At 62.4% G+C, this 25,406-nt stretch overlaps 15 protein-coding genes across 15 annotated transcripts; 8 read left to right on the top strand and 7 right to left on the bottom strand.

The window, feature by feature from the left end:
- Positions 1–424: 424 nt before the first annotated feature.
- MICPUN_62214 (hypothetical protein) lies at positions 425–3,721 on the bottom strand (the record flags this gene model as incomplete). Its single annotated transcript, XM_002508583.1, has 1 exon — positions 425–3,721. One exon carries the CDS (start codon positions 3,719–3,721, stop codon positions 425–427), a length of 3,297 nt encoding a protein of 1,098 aa, XP_002508629.1.
- Positions 3,722–3,782: 61 nt separating this feature from the next.
- Positions 3,783–6,113, top strand: MICPUN_102887 (predicted protein; the record flags this gene model as incomplete). The annotated part of the gene is made up of 1 exon (XM_002508865.1): positions 3,783–6,113. The coding sequence occupies one exon, from the start codon at positions 3,783–3,785 to the stop codon at positions 6,111–6,113; it is 2,331 nt and encodes a 776-aa protein (XP_002508911.1).
- Positions 6,114–6,205: 92 nt separating this feature from the next.
- On the bottom strand, positions 6,206–7,189 carry MICPUN_85562 (predicted protein; the record flags this gene model as incomplete). Its single annotated transcript, XM_002508582.1, has 1 exon — positions 6,206–7,189. The coding sequence occupies one exon, from the start codon at positions 7,187–7,189 to the stop codon at positions 6,206–6,208; it is 984 nt and encodes a 327-aa protein (XP_002508628.1).
- A 98-nt stretch (positions 7,190–7,287) lies between these two features.
- Positions 7,288–9,605, top strand: MICPUN_62211 (pyrroline-5-carboxylate reductase; the record flags this gene model as incomplete). The annotated part of the gene is made up of 1 exon (XM_002508864.1): positions 7,288–9,605. The coding sequence occupies one exon, from the start codon at positions 7,288–7,290 to the stop codon at positions 8,788–8,790; it is 1,503 nt and encodes a 500-aa protein (XP_002508910.1). The 3' UTR covers positions 8,791–9,605.
- On the bottom strand, positions 8,781–11,475 carry MICPUN_62210 (predicted protein; the record flags this gene model as incomplete). Its single annotated transcript, XM_002508581.1, has 2 exons — positions 8,781–11,113; positions 11,405–11,475. The coding sequence occupies 2 exons, from the start codon at positions 11,473–11,475 to the stop codon at positions 8,851–8,853; spliced, it is 2,334 nt and encodes a 777-aa protein (XP_002508627.1). The 3' UTR covers positions 8,781–8,850.
- A 394-nt stretch (positions 11,476–11,869) lies between these two features.
- Positions 11,870–12,520, top strand: MICPUN_85398 (predicted protein; the record flags this gene model as incomplete). Its single annotated transcript, XM_002508863.1, has 1 exon — positions 11,870–12,520. One exon carries the CDS (start codon positions 11,870–11,872, stop codon positions 12,518–12,520), a length of 651 nt encoding a protein of 216 aa, XP_002508909.1.
- Positions 12,487–13,857, bottom strand: MICPUN_62208 (predicted protein). The gene is made up of 3 exons (XM_002508580.1): positions 13,788–13,857; positions 13,572–13,610; positions 12,487–13,481 (listed from the first exon to the last, which is right to left on the bottom strand). Exons 1-3 carry the CDS (start codon positions 13,812–13,814, stop codon positions 12,558–12,560), a joined length of 990 nt encoding a protein of 329 aa, XP_002508626.1. The 5' UTR covers positions 13,815–13,857; the 3' UTR covers positions 12,487–12,557.
- Positions 13,858–14,059: 202 nt separating this feature from the next.
- MICPUN_62207 (esterase/lipase) lies at positions 14,060–15,851 on the top strand (the record flags this gene model as incomplete). The annotated part of the gene is made up of 2 exons (XM_002508862.1): positions 14,060–15,009; positions 15,041–15,851. The coding sequence occupies 2 exons, from the start codon at positions 14,060–14,062 to the stop codon at positions 15,066–15,068; spliced, it is 978 nt and encodes a 325-aa protein (XP_002508908.1). The 3' UTR covers positions 15,069–15,851.
- On the bottom strand, positions 15,061–16,646 carry MICPUN_109094 (ATP-binding cassette superfamily). The gene has a single exon (XM_002508579.1). The coding sequence runs from the start codon at positions 16,608–16,610 to the stop codon at positions 15,126–15,128; it is 1,485 nt and encodes a 494-aa protein (XP_002508625.1). The 5' UTR covers positions 16,611–16,646; the 3' UTR covers positions 15,061–15,125.
- Positions 16,647–17,513: 867 nt separating this feature from the next.
- MICPUN_62205 (predicted protein) lies at positions 17,514–18,260 on the top strand (the record flags this gene model as incomplete). Its single annotated transcript, XM_002508861.1, has 1 exon — positions 17,514–18,260. The coding sequence occupies one exon, from the start codon at positions 17,514–17,516 to the stop codon at positions 18,258–18,260; it is 747 nt and encodes a 248-aa protein (XP_002508907.1).
- Positions 18,261–18,352: 92 nt separating this feature from the next.
- Positions 18,353–20,632, bottom strand: MICPUN_95367 (predicted protein; the record flags this gene model as incomplete). Its single annotated transcript, XM_002508578.1, has 2 exons — positions 18,353–20,215; positions 20,342–20,632. The coding sequence occupies 2 exons, from the start codon at positions 20,630–20,632 to the stop codon at positions 18,353–18,355; spliced, it is 2,154 nt and encodes a 717-aa protein (XP_002508624.1).
- Positions 20,633–20,769: 137 nt separating this feature from the next.
- On the top strand, positions 20,770–21,589 carry MICPUN_95362 (predicted protein; the record flags this gene model as incomplete). Its single annotated transcript, XM_002508860.1, has 1 exon — positions 20,770–21,589. The coding sequence occupies one exon, from the start codon at positions 20,770–20,772 to the stop codon at positions 21,517–21,519; it is 750 nt and encodes a 249-aa protein (XP_002508906.1). The 3' UTR covers positions 21,520–21,589.
- On the bottom strand, positions 21,570–23,351 carry MICPUN_102881 (glycoside hydrolase family 5 protein; the record flags this gene model as incomplete). The annotated part of the gene is made up of 1 exon (XM_002508577.1): positions 21,570–23,351. One exon carries the CDS (start codon positions 23,349–23,351, stop codon positions 21,570–21,572), a length of 1,782 nt encoding a protein of 593 aa, XP_002508623.1.
- Positions 23,352–24,015: 664 nt separating this feature from the next.
- On the top strand, positions 24,016–24,600 carry MICPUN_102880 (transcription initiation factor IID, 31kD subunit; the record flags this gene model as incomplete). The annotated part of the gene is made up of 2 exons (XM_002508859.1): positions 24,016–24,037; positions 24,170–24,600. The coding sequence occupies 2 exons, from the start codon at positions 24,016–24,018 to the stop codon at positions 24,598–24,600; spliced, it is 453 nt and encodes a 150-aa protein (XP_002508905.1).
- Positions 24,601–24,745: 145 nt separating this feature from the next.
- Positions 24,746–25,249, top strand: MICPUN_85730 (predicted protein; the record flags this gene model as incomplete). Its single annotated transcript, XM_002508858.1, has 2 exons — positions 24,746–25,009; positions 25,163–25,249. 2 exons carry the CDS (start codon positions 24,746–24,748, stop codon positions 25,247–25,249), a joined length of 351 nt encoding a protein of 116 aa, XP_002508904.1.
- Between the last annotated feature and the right edge of the window lie 157 nt (positions 25,250–25,406).

Genomic DNA, 25,406 nt, shown 5'->3' with positions numbered 1-25,406 from the left:
CCCTAAACCCTAAACCCTAAACCCTAAACCCTAAACCCTAAACCCTAAACCCTAAACCCTAAACCCTAAACCCTAAACCCTAAACCCTAAACCCTAAACCCTAAACCCTAAACCCTAAACCCTAAACCCTAAACCCTAAACCCTAAACCCTAAACCCTAAACCCTAAACCCTAAACCCTAAACCCTAAACCCTAAACCCTAAACCCTAAACCCTAAACCCTATACCCTAAACCCTAAACCCTAAACCCTAAACCCTATGAACCCTGCACCCTAAAATATACCCTCAACAAACCCTTACTTACCCTAGGGTTACCCTCAGGTGCCGTCGCCGCGAGCGAGGAGAGACGACCGATGAGGCATTGTTCACATCGTGTTACGTACAATCTACTATCGCGCGACACGCCTACGCTGAGAAGTGCTGCGATCACTCGTCCACCGTCACGCCGTCATCCAGATTCACATAGCAGCCCACCGCTCTGAGCTCGCGTATCGCAGCTGGCACGCTCGTTAGCCGATTTTGCCAGAGGTACAACCCCTGCAGCGACGTGAGCTGCCCGATCTCCTCCGGCACGCTCGTCAACTGGTTGCCGCCGAGGCGCAACTCCTTCAGCGAGGTGAGCTGCCCAATATCCGCCGGCACGCTCGTCAGCATGTTGTCGCTGAGGCCCAACGTCTTCAGCGACGTGAGCTGCCCAATCTCCGCCGGCACGCTCGTCAGCTGATTGCTGTCGAGGCTCAACTTCTCCAGCGCCGCGAGCTGCCCGATCTCCGCCGGCAGACTCGTCAGCTGATTGTCGCGGAGCTCCAACCTCGCCAGCGCCGTGAGCTGCCCGATCTCCGCCGGCACACTCGTCAGCTGATTTTCGTAGAGGTACAACTCCCTCAGCGATGTGAGCTGCCCGATCTCCGCTGGCACGCTTGTCAGCTGATTTTCGGTGAGGTACAACACCTCCAGCGACGTGAGCTGCCCGATCTCCGCCGGCAGGCTTGTCACCTGATTGCCGTGGAGGCTCAACCACCTCAGGGCGCTCAGGCGCCCAAGCTCAGCTGGCACCGCTCCGGTCAGGCCAAAGACTTCCAACTCGAGCTGCACCACACGGCCGTCGTTTTCCATCGTCACCCGGTACCAATCCTCCGGTTGCTCGTCCTCTGGCCACATCCCCTGCAGGTCAGGGCACATCGCACGCCATGTCCGGAGCGCTCTGGCGTCATCCCCTTCGTCCATCGTCACGCCGTCATCCAGATCCACGCGGCAGCCCGCCGCTTTGAGCTCGCGTATCTCAGCCGGCACGATTGTCAGCTGATTGCCTTTGAGCCACAACCCCTCCAGCGACGTGAGCTGCCCCAACTCCGCCGGCACACTCGTCAGCCGATTGTCATTGAGCCACAACCACCTCAGCGAAGTGAGCTGCCCGATCTCTGCCGGCACGCTCGTCAGCTGATTACACCGGAGATCCAACGTCTTCAGCGATGTGAGCTGCCCGATCTCCGCTGGCACGCTTGTCGTTAGCTTATTACCGCGGAGGGTCAACTCCTTCAGCGATGTCAGCTGTCCGATCTCCTCCGGCCAGCTCGTCAGATGATTGTCGCCGAGCTCCAAACTCTCCAGCGAAGTGAGCTGCTGCAGGATGTCCGCCGGCACGCTCGTCAGCTTGTTGTCGTCGAGGTCCAAAGTCTCCAGCGACGTTAGCTGCCCAATCTCAGCTGGCACGCTCGTCAGCTGATTGCCGCCGAGCTCCAAAGTCTTAAGCGACGTGAGCTGCCCGATCTCAGCCGGCACGCTCGTCAGCTGATTAACGGCGAGGCTCAACTCCCTCAGCGATGTGAGCTGCCAGATCTCTGCCGGTACGCTCGTCAGCTCGTTGTCGTGGAGCCACAACTCCCAAAGCGACGTGAGCTGCCCGATCTCCGCCGGCACACTCGTCAGCCGATTGTTGCCGAGGTTCAAGCTCATCAGCGACGTGAGCTGCCCGACCTCCACCGGTACGCTCGTCAGCTGATTGTGTTGGAGGTCCAACTTCTCCAGCGACGTGAGCTGCCCGACCTCCGCTGGCACGCTCGTCAGCTGATTGCCGTGGAGGTACAACCACTCCAGCGCCCTGAGCCGCCCGATCTCCGCCGGCACGCTCGTCAGCTTATTGTCCTCAAGCCACAACCTCTCCAGCGACGTGAGCCGCCCGATCTCCGCCGGCACGCTCGTCAGCTGATTGCCGCTGAGGCCAAACTCCTCCAGCGACGTGAGCTGCCCGATCTCCGCCGGCACGCTCGTCAGCTGATTGCCGCTGAGGCCAAACTCCCTTCGCGACCTGAGCTGCCCGATCTCCGCCGGCACGTTTGTTAGCTGATTGCTGGAGAGATTCAATTCCGTCAGCGACCTGAGCTGCCCGATCTCCGCCGGCACGCTCGTCAGCTGATTGCCGTAGAGGTACAACTCTGTCAGCGGCGTGAGCTGCCAGATCTCCGCCGGCAAGCTCGTCAGCTGATTGGCGTTGAGGTATAACTCCGTCATCGCCGTTAGCTGCCCGATCTCCGCCGGCACGCTCGTCAGCTGATTTTTGCCGAGGTGCAAACTAATCAGCGACGTGAGCTGCCCGATCTCCGCCGGCACACTCGTCAGCTGATTGTTGTTGAGGTCCAAACACTTCAGCGACGTGAGCTGCCTGATCTCCGCCGGCACGCTCGTCAGCTGATTGCCGCCGAGCTGCAACATCTCCAGTGACCTGAGCTGCCCGATCTCCACCGGCAAGCTCGTCAGCTGATTGGCGTTGAGGTATAACTCCGTCATCGCCGTTAGCTGCCCGATCTCCTCCGGCACACTCGTCAGCCGATTTCCGCTGAGCCACAACTCCCTCAGCGACGTGAGCAGCCCGATCTCCGCGGGCACGCTCGTCAGCGCATTACCGCCAACTACCAACTCCCTTAGCGCAGTCAGACGCCCAACCTCAGCCGGCACCGCTCCGGTTAGGCCAAACTCGTTCAACTCGAGCTGCACCACCCTGCCGTTTTCCATCGTCACCCCTTCCCAGTGCTCCGGTTGCTCGTTCACCGGCCACATATCCTGCAGTTCAGGGCACATCGCACGCCATATCCGGAGCACTCCGACGTCACCCTCGTCGTCGAATGTTCGCGTCCCGTCATCCTTCGACGGCTCCAGAAGCTCGCGACTGTCCCACCCGCCGGGCGTCACGTCCGGGTGCTTGTCCAGCCAATCCCGAACAATCTGTCTCACCGCCCAGTTCGTCATCACATTCGTGCTGCTCAGGGCGCGACGCGTGAGCGGGTCCTTGGCCCCGTTGCGCTCAAGGTGCGATAGAATTGCGTGCCTTTCGTACGTGTGCCCAGAGTCAAACACCATCACCGGGTCGCGGTACATGGTTCGCGTGATGGGGCACAAGAGCACCTCGGGCTCTGCGTCCAGATCTGCGTCGGGGGCGTCGGGCACGTCGCCCCGTGCGCTCGCGGAACGACGGGTTCGCACACCTTGGGTCGTGTTTCCGGATGCTGGCTGCGACGCGGCGGCCGTCTTCCTCCGCTTGGAAGGCGCCATCGCACGAACGTCCGGGTTTGCCCCTTGCTGCGCGCTCGGCGCTTTTGATTTTCGAAAAGCAAACCCAGGGGGGGCTGGGCGAGTGGACTGGCAGCAACGCGTGCGAAGTGCCTGAGACTGCAACGCTGCAGATTCCACCGAGTCCCAAAAAAAAGAACAACGCGTCGACGTCATCGTCACTCTCGCGAGGCACGTGTGGCGGGGTCCGAATTCGCACATCGTGGTGCTATCCGAAATGCGACGTGCGCGTGATCCCCGGGTCGCAACCGGCGCGCTGGTTTGCGTCATTGCGCTCGCGTTGGTATCGGGTACTGCGGCGCTTAGCGACTGCGTGAAAAAGACGGATGGCGCCTACCTCGGATGCGAGGACCTGGCCGACGGGTTGACCAAGGGCCCGTACGTAACGAGCAAGTCGGACTACAAATTGTTTTCCTTCGAGTTGCCTGCCAACACGGACGCGACGCTGACGCTCGAGGTGAACGCCGGCGACGGCGATGCGGACCTCTACGTCTACGGTCCAAAGTATGCTTCGGGGGTTTCGCTACCGGGGCCGTCCAATTACGAGTGGAGATCTCATCACGCCGTGGGCGACGACGTGGTCCACATATCGCGTTACGACGAGGGCGGTAACCCCGCGGGCAGGTATAAGGTTGGCGTGTGGGGCTGGTCGATCCGTAGCGCACCAAACAGCGGGGGCACGACGTGGAAGCTCAGGTTGGACTTGCAGTCTTCGGAGGTGAACAACACAGCCCTGCAGAAGGCGGCGATGAAGCAGGTGTACGACAAGTGCTGCACAGCGTCTGGCGGTGCCTCCACCGGTTCAGGTAACGCGGCGACGGGCGGACCTGAGTCGGATGGTTCTGCCGTCCGGTGCTCGGCGTGGAAGGAGAAAGGGAAGGACGACACGGACTTTTGCCACATGCGAGGTTCACTGTGCAACTCGGCGGGCGAACTCACTCACCTTCACCTCGCGGGCTTCGGGCTTAGTTGTGAGTTTCCCGTGGCAGATTTGGCGCCGGTGCTGCGCACGGTGCACAGATTGGACATCAGCAGTAACCCGGACCTGGAGGGTGGCACAAACGCGGCGAACACCTTCATGGCTCTCAGTGCGACAGTCGCGCCGAACATGACGCACTTTCACGCCTCTTATTCTCCGGTGTTCAGATCAACCTCGGCGACATCCGATACCTTTCCCGCGGCGGTGTGCTCCGTGTTACCTCCCAATCTGATCTCCGTGCGAATCAGCCAGACGGAGGCAAAGGGTACGATTCCGGACTGCATGATTCAGACACATCTGCGTGAGCTTGAGATGTCCTCCAACGCCCTCTCGGGTCAAATTCCCGGACCGTACAACGCGGGCGCGAGCAACCCGAGCGATATCGAGGTACTGCTCGCGGACAACTGCGAGTTCACGGGGACCATCCCATCGAATTGGGCCGATCACGCACCGAGACTGAACGCCTTCTCCGCGGCGAACAACGAGCTGACTGGATCCATCCCAGCTTTCATGGAGGAAACCCTGGAGATGATCCGACTTTGGGGGAACCTTCTCACTGGCGGTATTCCAAACAGTTTGGCGTCGCTGCCCAGCCTCAGGCAATTGTACCTTCAGGATAACCAGCTCACCGGGTCAATACCGGAGGGACTGTTCAGCGGGAGCAACCTGCTTTATGCGTACCTTGACGACAATGCGCTGACTGGCACAATGCCCGACCGGTCAGCCTACGGGCCCAAGCTTCGCGTACTCAACGTGCAGAACAACGCGCTCGAGGGCAATCCGCTTCCAAACGTTTTGCTCGACGCGCCCGCGCTCTACAGCTACAGAGCCGGCGGCAACCTGTTCTCTGCAAGGCTCCCAGCGGTGACCGAGTACGACGAGACTACCCAGGCGCACAAGCTGACAAAGCTCAAGGAGTTGCGTATACTGGATTTGTCCGGCAACAAGATGTACGGCCCGGCTCCCGCCGAGTACGAGCAGCTCGTCATCATAACCCCTGGGGAGAAGGGGTTTCTACAATACCTCAACGCGAACAACCGCTGGCAACCGCTGGTCCACGTCCTTGACCTGAGCTCCAACGAACTGAGCGGGCAGGTACCGGCGTGGGCGAACAAGTGGAACCCGTTGATTAAAATCAACATCACCGGCAACAACTGGGCGTGCCCAATCCCTGATGAGAGCAAAGATATCGATGGTTTGACCTGCGTGGATGGAGACGGCACACGAAGGGACAGGTTCGGTGGCGTCGTCTTAGGCAACGGAACGACCAACTACCGAGAGGAACCGAGGAAAAAATCGAGCGGGTTCTTCGGAGGAGCGGATTCGATGGGATGGTCGGTGGTTGTGTTGATCCTGATTATTGTGCTGGTGGTGTGGACGATGGCCGTGATTCGAAATTACGTGAAGCGAAAGCTGTACCCGAGAGACGAGGATGATGAGGAAAACTTTTCGGGACCGATGGCAAACATGGATGGTTTGGAGCTGACGGACGTCGGTCCACCGCGGCCGCAAGAAGGGGCTAATCGACCGCGCATGACGTCGCGTGGAATGCCACTTTTCAACGATTGACGTCACCAGCTAGCTGTAGCTCCGAATGAGTATTCCAAGTAGCCACGGCATCTTCTAGCTACTAGCAAGCGAGCGATGGGCACCGCAATCTTCTACATCTTAGCCATCCCGAGGGCAAGCCGCATCTGGTCCTTCCATCCCATCGGCGATACCAAAGTAAGCGAGTTAAGCTTGTTGCTCAACATCGAGATGTCGGCGGGAGATATCACACCCCTGTCAACGCTAGCGCTCGACACAGCCTCCACGTTGGCGTCGCTCACGCCGAGGACCTCCGCAGTTTGTCTCGCCATGTCCACGCGGCTCAACCGGTCCGGACCGCCCATATTATACCGCATGAGCCAATCGGTCTTCGCATCCTTACCCGCCAGTTTACTCAGCGCCACGATGTGCGCGACGATGTCCACCGCAGCGATGGGACACCTATACTCGTCCTCGAAGAACGTCACGGCCTCATCCCCCTTTAGTGAATTCACGATGAAATCGTGAAACAACGGCCTGGACACCGGACGAAGAGGGGGTTGTGATCCCGTAATGATCGAGCTCCTCAGCGAGACGTGCCGCCCTGCGACGTAATTCTCAGCGATGTGTAACTCCGCGTTGAGCTTACTCCGACCGTACGTGTTTACTGGTGACGGAGCGTTGACATCCTCGACGCTGTTGGGAGATTCACCGTCGTACACCTGGTCCGTCGACAGGTGCACCAGAAGTGGCGCGATCGCTTCACTTTTTTGGTTATGTTCTAACAGCGTCCTGCACAGGTGCGTCGGGACGTTCAGGTTCATCGCCAGCTCGGCTTCCTTTTCGCACTTTCCAGGGCTAGACATGGCAGCACAGTTAACCACTAGATCAAGCGGCGCCATCGCACGCACGCAAGCGTCCATACCCTCCCCGGTCGCAGCGTCTACCCGAAAGGCTCGGCACCTGTCGATTTTGGTAAGAGGGTGGTCGATAGGACCGGCGTTCTCGTCCGCGTATGTGTACCCAACCGCGATCACCTCATCTTCGGGACGCTCGAGAAGATACTTCAGCAGAAATTGACCGAGATACCCGCTGCCTCCGACGATGAGGACCCTCATCGTGACCCCTCCCGTGTTTGTGGGCTGTGGCCACCGATCGCGAAATATTTACAGGTCCAGTGATCGCCCAGCCCCCGAAAACGAAAAGCGCGTTTGAGATGTCCTCGCTGACTCGGACGGGCGGGCTGCAGTCGACTGTCGCGCAGAGCCGCGACCCGTCGACGATGACTGCACTCGGATCCACACTCACGATGTTATACGCGCTCGGACAGTCCAGCCTCGCGCGCTATAACCGCGCCAACCCGCGCGCGTCCACACGCGGTTACGCGCGGCCCTTGAAGCTACCCAGGTTCCGCGCGACCGCGGCGAGGGCTGCCGCGGCGGATACCCAGACGCGAATCGGGTTCATCGGCGCCGGGTCCATGGCGGAGGCGATGGCACGGGGGTTCGTACAAGGCGGCGTCGCGACCGCATCGGACATCTCCGTGTCGCCGTCCACCGACCCGTCTCGCAACGCGTCCTGGAGCGAGGACGTGGGGGCGAACGTCTTGGGTTCCAACGTGGAGGTGATGGAGTCGTCGGACGTCGTGTTCCTGACCGTCAAGCCCCACGTTCTGCCCGCCGTGCTGGACGAGATCGCCGATGTGGTGGACCCGAGCCGTCACCTGCTCGTCTCGGTGGCCGCGGGGGTCCCCGTCGAGTTCATCGAAAAGACGCTCCGCAAGGCGACGGAGAAGAAGAACAAGAAAAACACGAAGGAGATGAGAGTGACGGTTGTCGACCACGGCGACGCGATGGACGGCATGGATGAAGATTCGGACTCCGACGACGAGGACGAGATGGACGATGAAACGAAGATGAAGATGAAGGAGGAGAAGAAGAAGCGCAAACAGCTGAAGAAGCTGAAGAGTCTCCTGGAGGATGGCGTCATCACGCGAGACGAGTTTGAAGCCAAATCCGCAGCCGTCGGACCGCCTGACCCGACCATCATGCCGGTGGAAACGGAGGAGGAGCGCAAGCTTCGCAAGGAGCAGAAAAAGGCGATGAAGATGCAGGAGAAGGAGGAGAAAAAGGCGATGAAGATGCGGGAGAAGGAAGAGAAGAAACTCGCAAAGGAGGCGGAGAAGGATGAGAAACGGAGGTCTCGCCCGAGAGTCGTGCGCGTCATGCCCAACACGCCTTGCATGGTCGGCGCCGCGGCGTCGGTCGCATGCGTGGGTGACGATCCCGCGGATCCCATGCTCGCAGCCGCAGACCTCGACGGTGTCGTTCGACTCATGCGCGGTTGTGGCGAGTGCGTCGTGGTCCCGGAGAGGCTCATGGACGCCGTCACCGGAGTGTCGGGCTCGGGACCCGCGTACGTCTTCCAGTTCATCGAGGCGCTCGCCGACGGCGGCGTCGCCGCGGGTCTGCCGAGAGCCGACGCTAACCTTCTCGCCGCTCAAACGGTCATGGGAGCGTCTAAGATGGTGTTGGAGACGGGATCGCACCCCGGTGAGCTCAAGGACAAGGTTTGCTCGCCGGGAGGCACGACTATTCGAGGGGTGCACGAGCTCGAGAAGGGAGGCATGCGCGCCACGGTCATGAGCGCGGTCGTGGCGGCGGCGGCGCGGTCCGTAGAGCTGGGCAAGTCGAGTAAGGAAAAGGAGAAGAAGAAATAGCATCGTTTCCGGTATTAATAAGATGTCGTCGCTTGCTCGGTCGATCGATGGGGATGATGCCTAGAGCTCATCCTTGGGAGCCTCCTGAGCCTCGGCCTCGGGCTCGGTCTCGACGTCGGGCTCCTCCACCTCGGCGTCAGCCTCGACGCCGAGGTCGCGGCGGACCATGTCGAAGAGCCTGCCGGCGAAGCCCTTGGGCTCCTCGAACATGAAGCCGCTCTCCAGCAACGCCGTCTCGTACATGATGAGCGCCGTCCTCTTAGTGTCCTCGTCGCCGGCGTCGTCTTCGGACTTTTCCTTGAGCGCCTTGATGATGGGATGGCCGGGGTTAATCTCGAGCGTCTTGCGACCGCGCATGTACGCCATGCGCCCGTCGTCGCTGAGCGCCTGCGCCTTCATGATGCGCTCCATGTTGGCGGACCAGCCGTATTTGCTGGTGACGACAGAGCACGGAGTGGTGACGAGGCGGTTGGAGATCTTCACAGCCTCCACCTCCTCGGAGGGGAGGATCTCCTTCCACCACTTGGTGAAGTCCTTGAATTCCTCCTTGACCTTCTTCAGGCGAGCCTTGGCGGCTTCCGTGTCGTCGCCAAACTTGAGATCATCCTTGGACGCGTTGGAGAACTTGAAGTCGTCAAACTCGGTCAGGTTCTGCATGGTGTACTCGTCGATGGGATCGGTGAAGTAGATCACCTCGAGATCCTTCTGCAGGAGCTTCTCGAGGAAAGGAGACTTCTCGAGCGCCTCGCGCGACTCGCCCGCGAGGTAGTAGATGGACTTCTGGCCGGGCTTCATGCGCTCCACGTACTGCTCGAGGGAGACGAGCTTGGTGGGGGACTTGGAGGTGTAGAAGCGCATGAGTTTGGCGAGGCGGGTGCGGTTGGACGCGTCCTCGATGATGCCCAGCTTGATCGCCTTTCCGTAGTTCTTCCAGAATTTGTCGTACTTGGTCTCCTCGTCGTCGGCGGAGTCGTCGGCGGCGGCGTCTGCAGCCTCGTCGTCGTCGTCGTCCTGCCCTTCCTCGGCGAGCTTGCGGATCATGTCGAGCGCCTTGCGAACGAGCTTCTTCTTGATGGTCTTGAGGCTGGTGTGCTGCTGCAGGGTCTCGCGGCTGACGTTCAGGGGCAGGGTATCGGAGTCGACGATGCCCTTGATGAACGAGAGGTACTTGGGCAGGAGCTCATCGAACTCGTCGGAGATGAACACGCGGCGGACGTAGAGCTTGAGCGCCGCAGCCTTGTTGTAGTAGTTGTCGAAGAGGTCTTGGGGGGGCTTCTCCGGAATGAACAGGATCGACTTGAACTCGACGTCTCCCTCGGCCTTGAAGTGCGTGTAGGAGAGGGGCTCCTTGTCGTCCTTGGACAGAGCCTTGTAGAATTTGGAGTACTCGTCATCCTCAACCTCGGTGGAGGACCTGAGCCAGATGGCCTTGTTATCGTTGACGTTCTTCCAGTCCCAGACGGTCTTCTTAACCTTCTTGGTCGTGGGGAGTTCCTCCTCGTCCTCGTCTTCGACCTCGTCGTCCTCGTCGTCGGCGGACTCGTCGTCCTCGTCGGTCTCTTCCACGTCCTCCTCCTCCTCTTCCTCAGCCTTGGAGGCCTGCTCGGCGAGTTCCTCGTCGCTGAGAGGCACCTCCTCCTCGACCTCCTCGCTGTTCCAGAGGTAGATGGGGAAGTTGATAAACTCGGAGTACTTCTCGACGAGTTCCTTGAGCTTGTCCTCCTCGAGGTACTCCTGGGCCTCCTCCTTGAGGTAGATGTTGATCTCGACGCCGCGGCCGAGGGGTTCGCCCTCGTCCTCGGAGATTGCGAACGCGCCGTCCGCCTTGGACTGCCAGATCCACTGCTTATCCTCGGAGTTGTGCTTGGAGCGAACCTCGACGAAATCGGCGACGAGGTAGACGGAGTAGAAACCGACGCCGAACTGTCCGATGAGGTTCATGTCGCCGCCCTTCTGCATCTGCTCGAGGAACGCGGAGGTACCGGACTTGGCGATGGTGCCCAGGTTTTCCTTGAGCTCCGCCTTGGTCATGCCCACGCCGCGATCGCGGATGGACAGCACGCCGTTCTCCTTATCGACCTTGATCCTGATGTCGAGGTTGGCGTCGTCGCCGGCCCCGAGAACGGACTCGTCGGTGAGGGAGAGGAATCGGATCTTATCGAGGGAGTCGCTTCCGTTGGAGATGAGCTCGCGAAGGAAGATGTCCTTGTTGGAGTACAGCGAGTTGATGATGATGTCCATCAGGCGAGAGACCTCGGCCTGGAACTCGGACACCTCGGCGCCGGACTTGAACGTCTTGTCCTTGTGTCCGATGAAAGCCGGCCTGTCGTGAAGGTGGTGGCGCCATTTGTCAGTCGAGGAAGATCTTGGAAGTTTCTCCGCCGCTTCTTTTGCGCGCGGGGGTAGGGTCAAGCCGGCGCGGGGTGGGGAAGGGCATTCGAGCAGGTCGATGGGTACTCACTCGTCGGCATCGGTCGCACCCTGCGCGTGGACGGCTGCGGTGGGAGAAAGACGGGGATCGGATGGTTAGGTCCTGCGTTTCCGCCGGGCCAGGCGCCGGTTCGATCATCGGAGGAGAGAAACGGCGACGGCCGCGCGACGATCGCGGGCTCACGCACCAGGAACGGCTGCGCCAGCCACGAGCAGGAGCCCGAAAATGAGCGCGAGGCTCTTGGAGAACTTCATGGGTTCTCGGTAGCTCTTATGCGCTGTCGGTTCGCGCGCTCGAGAGGTACTGGCGCGGCGGGCACCGGTCTTCAGAACCCAAAAAAAACAAGTGACGTCGGCTCAGCCAATCAGATCACAGCGCGCCAACAGTCTGAAGAAAAAGCCCACGTTCAATTTGACAGGTGGCATAAAACAAACGCCTATCAACTTGATCGATGATCTTCGCGTTTTGATCGTCCGTGCCGCCGGTCAGCGTAAACGAGCTAAAACGTCCTCGGTCAAACGATTTTTTTTCAGAGAATCGATTCATCAGGCTCCCGCCAGTGTGAAGCGCCCCGAACACCGTCGCCGCCCGGACCCGGGCCGCACGAACGTCGTCGGTGGGCTCCAGCGCGAACGCAAGCCCTCGACGATGGGTTCCGACCAGGTCGCCGAGCGCTTGTCGAGCCTCACCGTCGGGGACTCGCCGGGAACTCCGGGGGTGTCAACTCTGCTTCACCAGCAGAGGCGGGAGCCGGTGCTCCCCGAGCAGGCGCTGCGACTGACGCGTCCCACCGACGGGTTCCTCTGTCCGCTCTCCGCGAACAAGTACAAGATTGACTTCAGGGAGTTCGAGATCAAGGACTACGACAGCGGCGAGTCGTTGTTTCACGTCAAGCGGGACCCCGAGGCTGCGCTACCCACCGTGCCCGATGACATCGATCCCGCGATGGAGGCGGCTGTGCGCACGGTGCGGTACACTTTTCCCACGTCGTTCCTGGGGCGGAAGACGATTCGGACCGCGCTCGTGTTCTCGGTCGGTCCCGACCCGGTGCCCAACTTCCGGATGATCGAGCGGCACTACTTCAAGGATGAGCTCGTGCGGTCGTACGACTTCAACTTTGGCTTTTGCATCCCGATGTCGGTCAACTCGTGGGAGGCCATCTACGACATGCCGGAGCTGACCAAGGAGCGAGAGGAGGAGATCCTCGCGTCGCCGTTCGAGATGCGAAGCGACAGCTTCTACTACGTCGGGGACACGCTGGTGATGCACAACAAGGCGGAGTATCAGTATAAGGATTAGGTCTGTAGCAAAAAAGTATCGTAGCGTCGAGACGACGTCAAGCGCCGCCGCTGGCCCACGGCTGCAGCACCGGCAGCAGGATCGCGCACGCTATCATCAACACGCAAATCAGCGAGCAGCACATCCATTTCCTGCTGCTCTTCTGGTACTTCCTCGCCTGAATGAGCGACACTTGCCCCCTGTGCACGTAGTCCACCGATTTGCTCACCTGGTTTTCTATGTTGTCCAGCATCTCCCCCTGCGCCTCGACCAAGACGCTCATGTCGAGGAAGATCTGATGCAGCTCCAGAAGCTTGCGCTCCAACTCCTTCACGGCGTCGTGTCGCTCCTGAATCTCGGCCACGGTGTCGAGGATCTGGCCTCGACCCTGCTCCATCATAGCCTTTTGGAAAATCGTCTCCGATTCTCCAGTCTCGATGAGATGGTCGAGCGTCTTCTCGTCCGCCTGCTCCCCGGTGACGGCGAAGTACCGGTGCTCCACCACCTCCCTATACTCCGACTGCAGCCGCGCCCGAAGATCCTGAAACTCCGCCATCTGCTGCTTGAGTTTCATCTTCAGCGACGACGTGATCGTCGTCCGAGTTCGTTCCTGGCTCGAGCCCGGGCCCGCGCCCGCGCCCTTTGCCGCCTCCGCGTTGGCCCGGTCCAGGTTCTCCAACCGAAGCTTGCACTCGCGCGCGGTGGTGGATACCTCCTCGATCACGCCGTTCATCTCGTCCCTGTACCGCTTCATCGTCTCCGTCCGCGTCGCCGTCTTGGACTCGTCGTTGAGCCTGTTGAGCTTGGCGAGTTTCTTCCTGACGTCGCCGAGGATGGACTTGACGGTGGCGACGTCGGCGAAGAACGCCTCCATGCTCGAGTCCCCGCCGCCGGGAGTGGGAGCCGCGGGAGGCGCCTCCTCGTCAGCGGGCGGTGGCGCGGTGGCCTGTTCGAAGGGGTTACCGCTCGCCTCCGGACGCGTCTGCGGAGAAGGCGGGAGGTGATGTCAGCAGCAGAGGACACGAGCGACGCGAGATCGAGGGGCGAGGAGGGTGCTGGTGGGTTCACTCACCCTCGCGGAACGCGCTGCGGGCGCGGGCGCGCCGTTGCCCTGCGAAATCGAGAAGGAAAGGGTGAATGGACGTTGGGGATCAGTCGACTCGGACGCGCTTTCGCGGAAGAGACGTTGGTGGCCATCTTGAAAAAAGGTCCCTTCGTCTGCCGGGAAGCCGGAGGAGGCTCGGACTCCCGGGATGGGCGATGGACGCGAAGAAGAGCTTGGACTCACCTTGACGGACGAAAGAAGGTCGTTCATTTCGACTCGGTCGCACTGAGGCGAGGAACACCCCTTCCCGCGGCGCCGACCGCAATGTCACCCCTGCTGGCAAAGTCCATCTTTTTTGTTCTTTGTCTGTGCTGTGCTCCGCCGCACGTCGAGGGCCTCCGCATTTCTCGATGCTCGCGACCTTCGCCGCGGGGAGTCGATCTGTCGCGCGCATTCCGGCGTCGACCATCAACCGCGGGACTCCGCTTCGTGCTCGGTGTCCACAGCCGGTGAGGATGCCCCCTCGCACTCGCTCCGCGGTGAGGGGCGCGTGCGCGACTCGAACGAAAGCGTCGATCGCCGAGGTTTCCTCGCCCGGGGTGGAGGTTACGAGTCGCGTGGTCAGGGTCGGGCCCAGGAAGATACCGACGGAGTTGATCACCATTCCCTCGGACCAATCCGTGAAGGCACCAAAGTACGACCTCGTGATCGTACCCGGTAACCCCGGCGTGCCCTCGTTTTACGAACACTACGCCAAGACTCTGCACGCACTGTTGGATGGCGACGTGGACATCGAGATATTCGGGTACAAGGGTCACACGACGGACAGGTACGCGGACACTACCGGAGACTGGTTCACGCTGCAAGATCAGCTCGACCATCTGCGCGAGTATTTAAAATCGAGAACGTCGCGTTCGCGCGACGGGACGGTGCTGGTGGGACACAGCATCGGCGCCGAGATGTCGCTGGACGCGATGGACAAGCTCGGGACCGGCGTGGTTCGCGGCGTCGTCGGCCTGATGCCGTTCGTGCTGGTAAACACCAAGTCGGCGTTGCAGAAGTTCCTCAGCGCGCTGGTTCACATCACGCCGCTCGTGTACCTCGTCGCCGCGATCGTCGGGTTCATCGGCGCGCTCCCCATTCCCGGGCTCAAGCGCCTCGCGTTTAGCCCAATCACGGGGACGATGAGCGCGTCGCCGGCGGATCTCACCAGGAGGTGGCTCAGGTCGGATAGTATCAAGAACATGGCGCTGATGGGACGGACGGAGTTCGACGCGTTGACGGCGCTGGATACGTCGCGTTGGAAGCGGCACAAGGACCGTACGTCTCTGTTGTACTGCCCCGGCGATCATTGGGCGCCGTTGCATCAGATGGAGGATTTTGAGCGGATGAAGGAACTGAGGGGGATGGAGACGGTGTTGGAGTCCGCGCCGGGGGTGGACCACGCGTTCGTGTTGCACGACAAGTCCGCGGAGCTCATCGCGCAACGGACCAAGGAGCTGCTTGAGACACAACACGCGGTAGAGAGATGATATTTATTCAGGTCAACTGGCAAACGTTAATAGTTCCTCGCGGCGCTCGTCACGCGTTGGAATGAACCAGCTTGGCCCAACGCTCTGCGTACGTCTGTCCAGTCCAAAAGAAGTGCAGCGCGAAGAACGCAGTCACCCGATAGCACGCAGTCACGAGGACGAGCAGCCAAAACATCGGCCAGGTCGAGTCCGGGTCAAAGTCCAGCATCCGGAGGTACTGGTTGCCCGTGAGGGGCACGCACCCTTCTTCGGCAACCGCTCGCTCGGTGCACGCGAACGTGTGACGCTTAAAGTCGCTCGCGACCGCGCCTTCCACTGCGTAGCCCATGAACGACACCTCCGGCAGCCATCTGTAGTATACCGGTATGTTCCGCCGGTTGATCCAGTTGCCGTCAAAGAGCATGAGCACAATCAGCATGGTGGCCGCCACCGCGTTGGTCTGCTCGAAGGTTTTGCACATCGTCCCGATCATGGTGAGGAAGGACGCGCCGGCGACGGTGACGGCCACGATCATCAAGTAGTATTCCACCCTCGCCGCTCCGCTGCCGTCGTTTAGCCCGAACATTTCGTACGAGATACAAGCGCTCGTGAGCGCGAAGAGAACGATGGTCGTCAACTCGACCAGGGACCTCGACACGTAATACGCCGAAGTCGGATACATCCCTCCGTTGCTCTCGTGCAGGTAGAGGCTGCGCTCCTTCGGGAACAGCAAGAGCTGATCGAAGGCACTGAAGGACTGGATGAGAACGATCAGGGATATCGCGCGAAGCCTGTCCGCCGCGCCGCTCACCGTCAAGGGGGTGTTGTAGTACAGCGAGCCGATGATCAGGGGCATGATGACCGAGTTAACCGCCTGCGACATCACTCCGGACGGCTCGCGGAGCTTGAACAGAAAAGAGCGACCGAACAGAGCGTCGTACCGGGCCATCCAGGTCACCGCCCAGTGTCTCGCGTTACCTTTGCCATCGTCGCGATGGCGTCCGGCGTCATCCATCTCCGCGATGGCGTCCCCGTCGGCGAGGAAAGCGCGCCGCCGTTCGCACGTCGCCCACCACTCCGTCAGCTCGCGCACCATCGCGCTCCTATCGCGAATGGCCGGACCCCCGCCCTCGACCACGTCGATCGTCACGCCGTCGCCTGTAGGGACCGTGTTCGCGTCCGGCTCGTCGACGCGGGTGTTGATGAGGTCCAGGAGAAAGTCGGGCGGCGACTCGAACATGGGACAGCGGTAGCCCACGTCTTCGAGCCAGCCCATGACGCCGCCGGTGGTCAGCGACCCGTCCGGCTTTGCCTCGTACGTCGGACCCGCGTACACCTCCCTGCCGTCCGCGAGCAGCACGCACTGATCGAACAGCGGCATGATGGACGACCTGGGCTGGTGGATGGACGTGACCACCGCGGCGCGATGCGAATGGCCCTGCTCTCCGTTTGCGATGTCTCGGAGTTTGTTGCACACGAGCAGCGCGGTGGTGGCGTCTAAACCCGAAGTCGGCTCGTCCAGCAGCAGGAGCTTGGGCCTGTGGACGCACTCCATGGCGATGACGAGCCTGCGTTTCTCGCCGCCGCTGATGCCTCCCTGACCGACGACGCCGATCGGCGAGTTCGCCGCGCGGGAGAGGTCAAAGTCGTCGATGGCGCGCTCGACGATTTCCTCGATGGCCTTGGCCCTCGACTTGGTTTTGCCGGTTTCGTCGCCGTTAATCTTCCTGCCCGCGAGACGCAATCTCGTGGCGAACATGAGCGTCTCTTTCGTCGTGAGCGAGTTGAGGAGAACGTCCTCCTGCGTGACGTACCCCAGGTCGCCCAGCAGGCTTCGCGTGTTTGGGTAAACCTTGCCGTTAACGACGAATGAGCCGCTCACGCCGCTCTCTCTCCTACCGCCCAGGACGTGTATCAGCGAGGTCTTGCCGCTGCCTGAGGGTCCCATGACCGCCACGACCTGACCCGCCCGGACGTGGCCGGACAGGCCGTGCAGGATACGCTTGTAGTCTCCGTCCGATGAGGGTTGCGTGTTGTTAACATCTTTCTGCTTGACGGGCTTTGCCTTGACCTTCACGGGGACGTCGTACGTCACGTCGCGCCAAGCGAGATTCACTTCATCGTGGGACATCGTTAACGCAGTCTCGGCGGCCATGGAGACAGGCGAACGCGTCGGACTGTGAGCCTCGGCACCCCTCGCGAAGAACGTTTCCTTGGATTAGGCCAACCTGTCAAGAAATTGGAACTTTCACAGTTTCGCCTTCAGACGACACTCGCGCAGAACGAACCCGCGCTCTCGGGTCAGACACGGGCTCCCGTGCGCCGTCGCGTCTGAAGACCTGCGCCGAGGGACCCGCAAAGTCCCTCTCGTCTATCCTTGGCCCAGTCTTCGTGGACTGAACCAGGTGGGCACCCGTGCCCTTTTCGGTAGAAACGCCTCGGCACGAACAGGGGCGAAATGCCGTCCGAGGAGGAAGGACCTCGCCAGACGGAGCCCTCGGCGACCTCAACATCCCAGCCGAAAACAGGCCGGAGTGCGCCCGCGACTGTCACGGATGTTCCCTGGCTCGCTGATGTGGAGCAGATGCGCCGACGAGTCCTCGCGGAAGCGGAGTCACTCCGCGGCGAAGCCCGTGGCCATTACGAAAACCTGAGCGCCCAGGCGAGGGAGAAGCTCGAGGAGGCCGTCTGGGAGGCGTCGTCTCTCGCCGGGTTACAGTCTCAGAGCGCGGAGACGCTCAGTCTCCTGGCGAGAGATAACATCGGGCGCAAGTTCAAGGGAAGCGCCGAGGAGGTTGCGCGCTGGCAGGCGCAGGTGGTGCGGTCCGTGGAGGACAGAGTCATCGCCGAATTCGAGTCCTTCGTGGACGAGTTGGAGCCGAGCCTGTACCAGTCGGGGCGGATGATGACCGAGTCTGCGCTCGGTTTCGTGCGGTTCACCAGGGCCCCGGCCAAGGACGCGATCGAGGAGGCGCGAAAGGAGGGCGACGCGGACAAGACGTCGAGGCTGGAGCGCTTCGACCGGGCGATTTTGACGCCGATGCTAAAACCCGTTCAACGAGGGATGAAGGAGCCCCTTCTGGAACGCGCCCCGTACGTCGCGGGGGGGGTTGTGATGTACGGCCTAGCGTGCGGTTTCCTCGGTGCGTGGCTGGCTAAGAGAGGGGGCGGTGGCGGGGGAGGATCTTCCGGCGAGGGAACGTGAGGAATATCATACTCTCACGTAGGCGAGGCTGAATTACAACGAACCGCCGTAAAAGAAAGTCGGGTTTGTGACCGAGGGACAGTCGTCGCACCTCACGCGGCTCCAGCGCCCGCGGCTGCTCTGCCCGCGGCAGCCTTTGCCGCCGCGGCGGCGGCTTTCGCCGCGGCCGCGGCAGCCTTGGCAGCCTCCGCGGGCGACGGCCCGTCGCTCCCCGCGCCCGAGGTTGTTTCCGCCTTTTTGCCCCCGTTCGCGTCCTTGGACACCGCGGACGCGCCGAAACCCTCCTCGATGAAGCTCGCGTCGCCAGACTTGGCAGGCATCTTCACCAGCCGCCTGAGCTCGGCGCCCGTCAGCGTCTCCTTGTCGAGCAGTTGCTTGGCGAGCATGTGCAGATCCTTCTCGTGTTTCTTCAACAGCCGACGCGCCCTCTGGTTCGCCTCCTCCAGCAGTCGCTTCACCTCGTCCTCAATCACCAGCCTGGTCTCGTGGGACAGGCCGTAATCGGAGTACTCCGTGCTGGCCAAACCCAGGCGTTCGCTGAAGCCGTACTTGGTGATCATCTCCCTCGCGAGCCGCGTGGCCTGCCTGAGGTCCGAGCTCGCGCCGGTGGTCACCTCGGCCTCGCCGAATATGAGCTCCTCGGCGACCCTGCCGCCCATGGTCACGTCGAGCATCGCCAGCAGCTGCTTCTTGGTGAGGTTCAGCTCGTCCTTCTCCGGAAGCTGCATGACCATGCCGAGGGACTGACCTCGGGGCACGATCGTCGCCTTGTGCACCGGCCTCGCGCCTTCGGTGAAGAGCGCGACGAGCGCGTGCCCGCCCTCGTGGTACGCGGTGAGCCTCCTGTTCTCCTCCGCCACGACGGCGCTCTTCCGTTCGGCGCCCATCAAGATGCGATCCTTGGCGTACTCCAGCTGTTTCATCCCAACCTGCGCGGCGCCGTCCAGCGCGGCTCTCAGCGCGGCCACGTTGACCAGGTTCGCGAGGTCGGCGCCGGAGAAACCCGGGGTGCCCCTGGCGATGACGTCCCAATCCACGGCTGGCGACGTGGTGACCCCTTCCGCGTGCGTCTCCAGGATCTGTTTGCGTCCGTCCACGTCGGGGTTGGGCACCGCGACGGTCCTGTCGAACCTGCCCGGACGGACGAGGGCCTTGTCCAGTGACTCGGGGGTGTTGGTGGCGGCGAGGACGATGACGCCCTCGTTCTTCTTGAACCCGTCGAGTTCGGTGAGGAGCTGGTTCAGGGTCATGCGGGTGTTCTGCTGATCCTTCGGGTTCCTCGCGCTGCCCACGGCGTCGATCTCGTCGATGAACACGATGCACGGCGCCGCGGCCTTGGCGGCGCGGAACAGGTCCCTCACCCTCCTGGCGCCCACGCCCACAAACATCTCCTCGAATTCCGAGCCGCTCGTGTAAAAAAACGGAACCCCAGCCTCCCCCGCGACGGCTCTCGCCAGCATCGTCTTGCCCGTCCCCGGGGGTCCCACCAGCAGCAATCCCTTCGGCAGCTTACCCCCGAGCCTGGTGAACTTGGCGGGCGAGCGAAGGTATTCCACAATCTCCACGAGCTCGCCCTTGGCCTCGTCCACGCCCTTGACGTCTGCGAACTTGGTCTTTGTCTCCGGGGTGGGCTTCGGAGCGCCGTCGCCGCCCATGATCCCGCGGGAGATGCCGCCGCGTTCGTCCGCCAGCGCGCCCACGCCGCTCAAGATGATGAACGCGGTGCCCAGCGTGCGCAGCGTGCGCCATAACTGGGCCCTGAACGTGGGCTCCAGCTGCTGGGTGTAGATGGGAGACTGCGCGGTGCCGAGGATTTCGCCGTTCTGGAGCGCGGCGGCACCCATGGCGCGAGCCGCGTTTTCGACGCCGCCGCCCGCGGCAGCCTCGCCCGACGCGCCGCGCTGAAGCGTGCGCAGCAGGGCGGATTCGTTGAGTTTTTCGCAGCGCACGAGAGCCTGAGACGGGGGCGGAAGCGAGGGAAGGTCAGCGGACCGCGCGGAAATTGGGCGAATTTATTCAGCCAGGCTGGAGATCTTGACGTCCGCGCCCGGTCGAGACGTGGGCCGGCCACGCGCGCGCACCTTGAGATACTCGGCGAGGTTACCCTCGGAGGCTGCCACCTTACCCTGCTCGTAGAGTCTGACCACCGCCTCCGGGTCGTTGCGGTTCAGGTCTCGCAGGTACCTGGCTTGCTCGGACGCGCTCGAGGGCACGGTCCCGCCGGTGCCGCCGGTGAACGTCCGCCGCGCGGCCGGGCGGGTGACGCTCGGGACGGACCAACGCGCGGGCGCGAGCGGTGCCGCCGCGGGATGCGCGGGCGCCCGTAGCGCGCGCGCGGTGGCCGCGGCACGTCTGACCGCGTGTCGAAGCATGCTGCCGCCGGCGCGGGTCAGAGTGAGGCATCCGGCGAGACACGTCAGCCCGGGACTGCTGCTTGCCGAATGGTGAGGAAGAGAAAACCCACAGTCGCTCTGGGAGCCGGAGGCTCGGCCAGTACCGCCCCGCACGCATGAGCACCGCCGCGAATCTGGCGGACGTTGCCGCGCGCGTCGTCGCGGCGTCGACGCGTTCCACCGCGCGCGCTTCCACCAACCCGGCGCGCCTCGTCGCGGTGTCCAAGACCAAGCCCGTGGAGCAGCTCAGGGAGTGCTACGACGCGGGCCAGCGATGCTTCGGCGAGAACTACGTGCAGGAGATCGTGGAGAAGGCGCCGCAGATGCCGCCCGACACGGTGTGGCACTTCATCGGGCATCTCCAAAGCAACAAGGTCAAGGCCCTCGTCACCGGGGTGCCGTCCCTCGCGGTCGTAGAGACCGTGGACACGGTGAAGCTCGCGAACAAGCTCAACACCGCGGTGGGCGAGTTTCTGGAGGAACGCGCGAGGGTCGGCGCGGGTAAGCTGGGAGTGATGGTCCAGGTGAACACGTCCGGCGAGGAGTCCAAGTTCGGGGTCGAGCCCAACGACTGCCTGCCCCTGGCGCGACACATCCGCGACGAGTGCTCCAACCTCGCGTTTCGGGGGCTGATGACCATCGGGATGCCGGACTACACGTCCAGGCCGGAGAACTTCCAAACCCTCGCGGCGTGCAGGGACGAGGTGTGCGCCGGACTCGGGCTGGATGCGAAGGACGTCGAGCTCTCCATGGGCATGTCCGGTGACTTCGAATCCGCGATCGAGATGGGCAGCGACAACGTCCGCGTCGGGTCCACCATCTTCGGAGCCCGTGCGAACATGTACAGCGAACACCTCAAAAAGTGATGACTCGACGTTCACCAGCCTACGATAATTAGACTACATTCTTTTCAATGTCACTCCGACGCAGTGTCACTACGTGTGCGTTCGGGCGAACCCTCGGACAGCGCGCGCACGGCTCGCAGGTGCGCCGAAGACGCGGGTCCCGTCCAGCATCTGTTGAGCAGACCGTAACTCTCTTCCGCGCCCAGCCTCCGGCTGGTGCCTCCGACCTGCGTCCCGCCCAGCTGCCAGTACGCCAGGTCCAAACCGTCGGACCTCAAGCCGCCGGGCGAGACGTACCTCGCGAACCATCGCCACCACTCCGATTCGCCTCCCGCTTCTTCCCCCGCGTCGAGACTCGCGTGGTTCACCCCGAACTCGTTCACGATGACGGGGACGGTATCGTTCGAGACCAAGTAGCCCCACGCCGCCGTCCTCGACGCCACCCACGCGTCGTACCCCGTCGATTCATCCGGCGTGACGTACCACGAGTAGTCGTGCACCGCGTACACCAGACGCCCCCCGCCCCGAGCCCCCGAATTGGACGGTCCTCCGCGAAGGAGGGACCGTCGTCGGTATTTTCCTTGATTGAAACCGATCGAATTCCCTCGGGACTCGCGCGTCTCCGGCACCTCCACCGTCCCGTTCGCGTCCCCGGCGCGCGTCAGATCCCTGCCGTAATACAGCGCGTCCACGACGACGAGCACGTCCGCGTTGGCGTTCGCCACCGCCGCCGCGCCACGTTCCATCGCGGGTTTGTACATCAGCTCCGGCGGGCCCGTGTTCCACTGGGGAAACGCGCACGTCTTCGAATCGTACCCGTCTACCATCGCCTCGGCCGCCGCGAGTCTCGACCCGAAGTGATCGCTCGCCGTCGACGACGACTGCGCGATCGCGCCGGCGTCGATGAACACGCTCGGGTCGCACACGCGCGACCCCACGTGCCACGGTGCACCGGGGCACACCTCCCTCGGCTCGTTTTTAAGCTCGACGGCGACGACGTTAGCCGCGCCCACGTACCTCGCGGAAATCTTCGTCAGCGCCGCGAGCCACGCCCGTTCCGTGCCGGTCGAGTTGACATCGCCCATGGCTGTGGAGTGGTACCAAAGACCGTCGCAGTCGGCGCGCTGGCAGCACCAGTCCGCGACGGTCATGTGGTTATCCAGAATCACCGCGACGCCTGCTTTGCCGAGTTCGACGATCACCGCGTCCATGACTTCAAGCGCGGTGGCTCCAAACAAAAAAGGGTTCGCAGCAACCGCGGCGTCCGCCACGGGCGGATCCCTCAGCACGGTGTCCACCGAAAACGGCAGTCTCACGGCGTTGAATCCCATCGCGGCGATACTTCGCGCGATTGAACGCGCCGGCGCCAGGTCGAGTCCGCCGGGCACGCGCCGCCAGTTCTCGCCACCCGCCCAGTTGACCGCCTCGAACTTGACCCTCTCGCCCGAGACGTCGACGATGTCGGCGCCCCTCGTGCGCAACGGCGCGCGTGGCATCTTCTTCGTGCGTTTCAGCCTCGACGCGTCACCGCGCGGCGACACGGCTGGCGTCGGCTTCGGCGTCAGTCGCCGGCACCTCCACTGCGTCGTCAGCGTCTTGGCATGGCCCGGCGCCGGATCCGTCACCCCCAGGCCCTCGGGGGACAACGACACCTCGCACGTTCTCGCCCCGACGCAAACGTCGGACAACGCGTCTTTCACGTCCACCCCGGCGGCGGCGTTCACCGGCACGAGCGCGCCGCACATCCCTTCCGTGGCGCCGTCCACGCCAAAACGCCCAAAGTCGACGTCGTGAATCACCTCGTCCTCGTCGCATCCAAGCAACATCTGCGTGGTCGGGGAGGTTTCCTCCATCGAACAACACCGATACGCATGCGCAGTCGCATCCGCGGCCACGTCAAGAGCCAGTGCGCTCGATGAACCGACGTGAGACGCCGGGAGAAGCAGCGCGACGAGGAGCCACGACCGGATCCAACAACGCGAGGTGTCGCCTCGTGAGCGATCGAAGACGGCGAGAGGGAGAGGGGCGACCGTGCGCATCGATGTATCGCGTCCAACCGATGTCTTCGAGCGCGTTTTCGGTCGCGCTGACCACCCGCCCCTCGCCCCGGGGAGTGACCCGCGGACTGGTTGTTACACGAATTTCGTCCTCCACGACCGGTCGAAGCTTTCTCACAGCATGCACATCCTCCCTGATTCGCCCTCTCGCGGTCACTTCGCAGCCCGCCGCGCTTCATCGCACGGGCGGAACATGGCGAGCAACGCCGGCGCCGCCCCACCTAGTAGCGATGCCGCGCGGACGGTGACGCGCAAAATCCCGCGCGACGCCGTGGTGGTCATCAACATCCTCCGCTCCATGGCGAGTACCCGCGTTTTCTCCTTCCGGGATCCCTGAAATCGAGCTATTCGCGCCTATTCCCTCGCACGCCCAGGTCGCCACGTATCGCTGACCGCCGCTTCCCGATCTTCCCAACCGCGACAACAGGGTATTGAGGAGTGGGAACCCAGGGTGGTGAACATGCTGATGGAGTTCGTACACAGTGAGTGCTCCCCGCCTGATGTCTCTTTTTAGGGTTGTTGGCGCCAACGCCTGCGTGGTTCGATCGGCGTCACGCGGCTCCCCGCGTTTCCAATCGTGACTTACTCTCGCACCCGCGTCTTCTTTTCCGCAGGATACACGTGCGACGTGATCGAAGAGGCGCAGGTTTACATGGAGCACCGCGGCGGCGAGGAGGTCAACTTGGACGACGTCAAGCTCGCCATCCACGCCCTCCTCCAGAACCAGTTCGTCAAACCCCCGACGGCGGACACGATGCACCAGTTCGCGCATTCGCTCAACCGCGTGCCCTTACCGCCGCTCAACAACCGGCCGGGGATCCACGTGCCGCAGGACGATAACCTGCTCAGCGCGAATTACGAATATTTCCCCAGGGAGACACCGCTGGTCGATCCCGACGCGATTGACGACGACAACGACGGCGGGGGGGCGAACGCGGCGGGTGGCGGGGGAGCGGCGGCTCGGGCGGAGGCGGCAGCGGCTGAGCCCACGGAGATGAGAGAAGGGGGCGTCGAGGGGTTCAAGGTGAAACGGGCGAAGAAGTGATGCACTTTAAATCTGCGCATGTATCATCATAGTATTACGTGTTTAACGTCGCACCGTCGAGTCTCGCAGACTACTTGAAAAAACCAAAACCAAAAAAACCTTTTTCCAAACGGGCCAGTTCACTTCGCGCGAGACTACGCTGACGATGTCCGAGGTTCGTGCGTCTCACCTACTCGTCAAGCACCAGGGCTCCCGGCGCCCCGCGTCCTGGCGGGACCCCGAGGGCGCGGTCATCACCAAGCGCTCCAAGGCTGCGGCCCTCGATGAGCTCGAGGCGTACCGCGAGCAGATCGAGTCCGGTGCCGTGACCTTTGCCGACCTCGCCGCCAAGGTGTCGGACTGTTCCAGCGCGAAGCACGGCGGCGACCTCGGGTTCTTCGGTCCCGGGAAGATGCAGAAGGCGTTCGAGGTGAGAATGAGCACCGCTCGTCCCTCCCTACGACTGGTGTATTCCTCCGCAACACCCAACCGTTTGGTTTTGGATTTCCTAAAAGAAAGTGCCGTTCTCCCGCTAGCGTCGTTCGTACCTGATCATCTCTCCCGCGATCACATCTCGCCGCAGGACGGAGCGTTCGCGCTTCAGGTGGGTGAGATGTCGGGAGTCATCGACTCCGACAGCGGCGTGCACATCATCCTCCGCACCGCGTGAGAGATGCCTGCTTCACAGGCCAAAAGTTAGCTTTCCGAACGCCACGTTCCCGAATCGATACAATAAGATTCGCGCACGCCTCCTCTGTCGTCTCCACTCTCCCCCGCACGACGCACGCATCGTCTCGCGTGCATCACCGCGTCATCAGCGTCTTTCA

Source organism: Micromonas commoda, chromosome 10 (assembly GCF_000090985.2).
Source record: "Micromonas commoda chromosome 10, complete sequence".
NCBI classification, from domain to species: Eukaryota; Viridiplantae; Chlorophyta; class Mamiellophyceae; order Mamiellales; family Mamiellaceae; genus Micromonas; species Micromonas commoda.
The sequence above is the reverse complement of the archived record's forward strand: the minus strand, read 5'-3'. Positions and strand labels throughout refer to the sequence as shown.

Excerpts from the sequence above, each read along its gene's own strand:
- MICPUN_62208 (XM_002508580.1), bottom strand. The coding sequence starts at position 13,814 with ATGAACGACCTTCTTTCGTCCGTCAAG. Across the intron at positions 13,611-13,787 it reads ACCTTCTTTCGTCCGTCAAG|GGCAACGGCGCGCCCGCGCC; the intron begins GTGAGTCCAAGC and ends TCGATTTCGCAG. Across the intron at positions 13,482-13,571 it reads CCGCAGCGCGTTCCGCGAGG|ACGCGTCCGGAGGCGAGCGG; the intron begins GTGAGTGAACCC and ends CCTTCTCCGCAG.
- MICPUN_109094 (XM_002508579.1), bottom strand. The coding sequence starts at position 16,610 with ATGGAGTGCGTCCACAGGCCCAAGCTCCTGCTGCTGGACGAGCCGACT.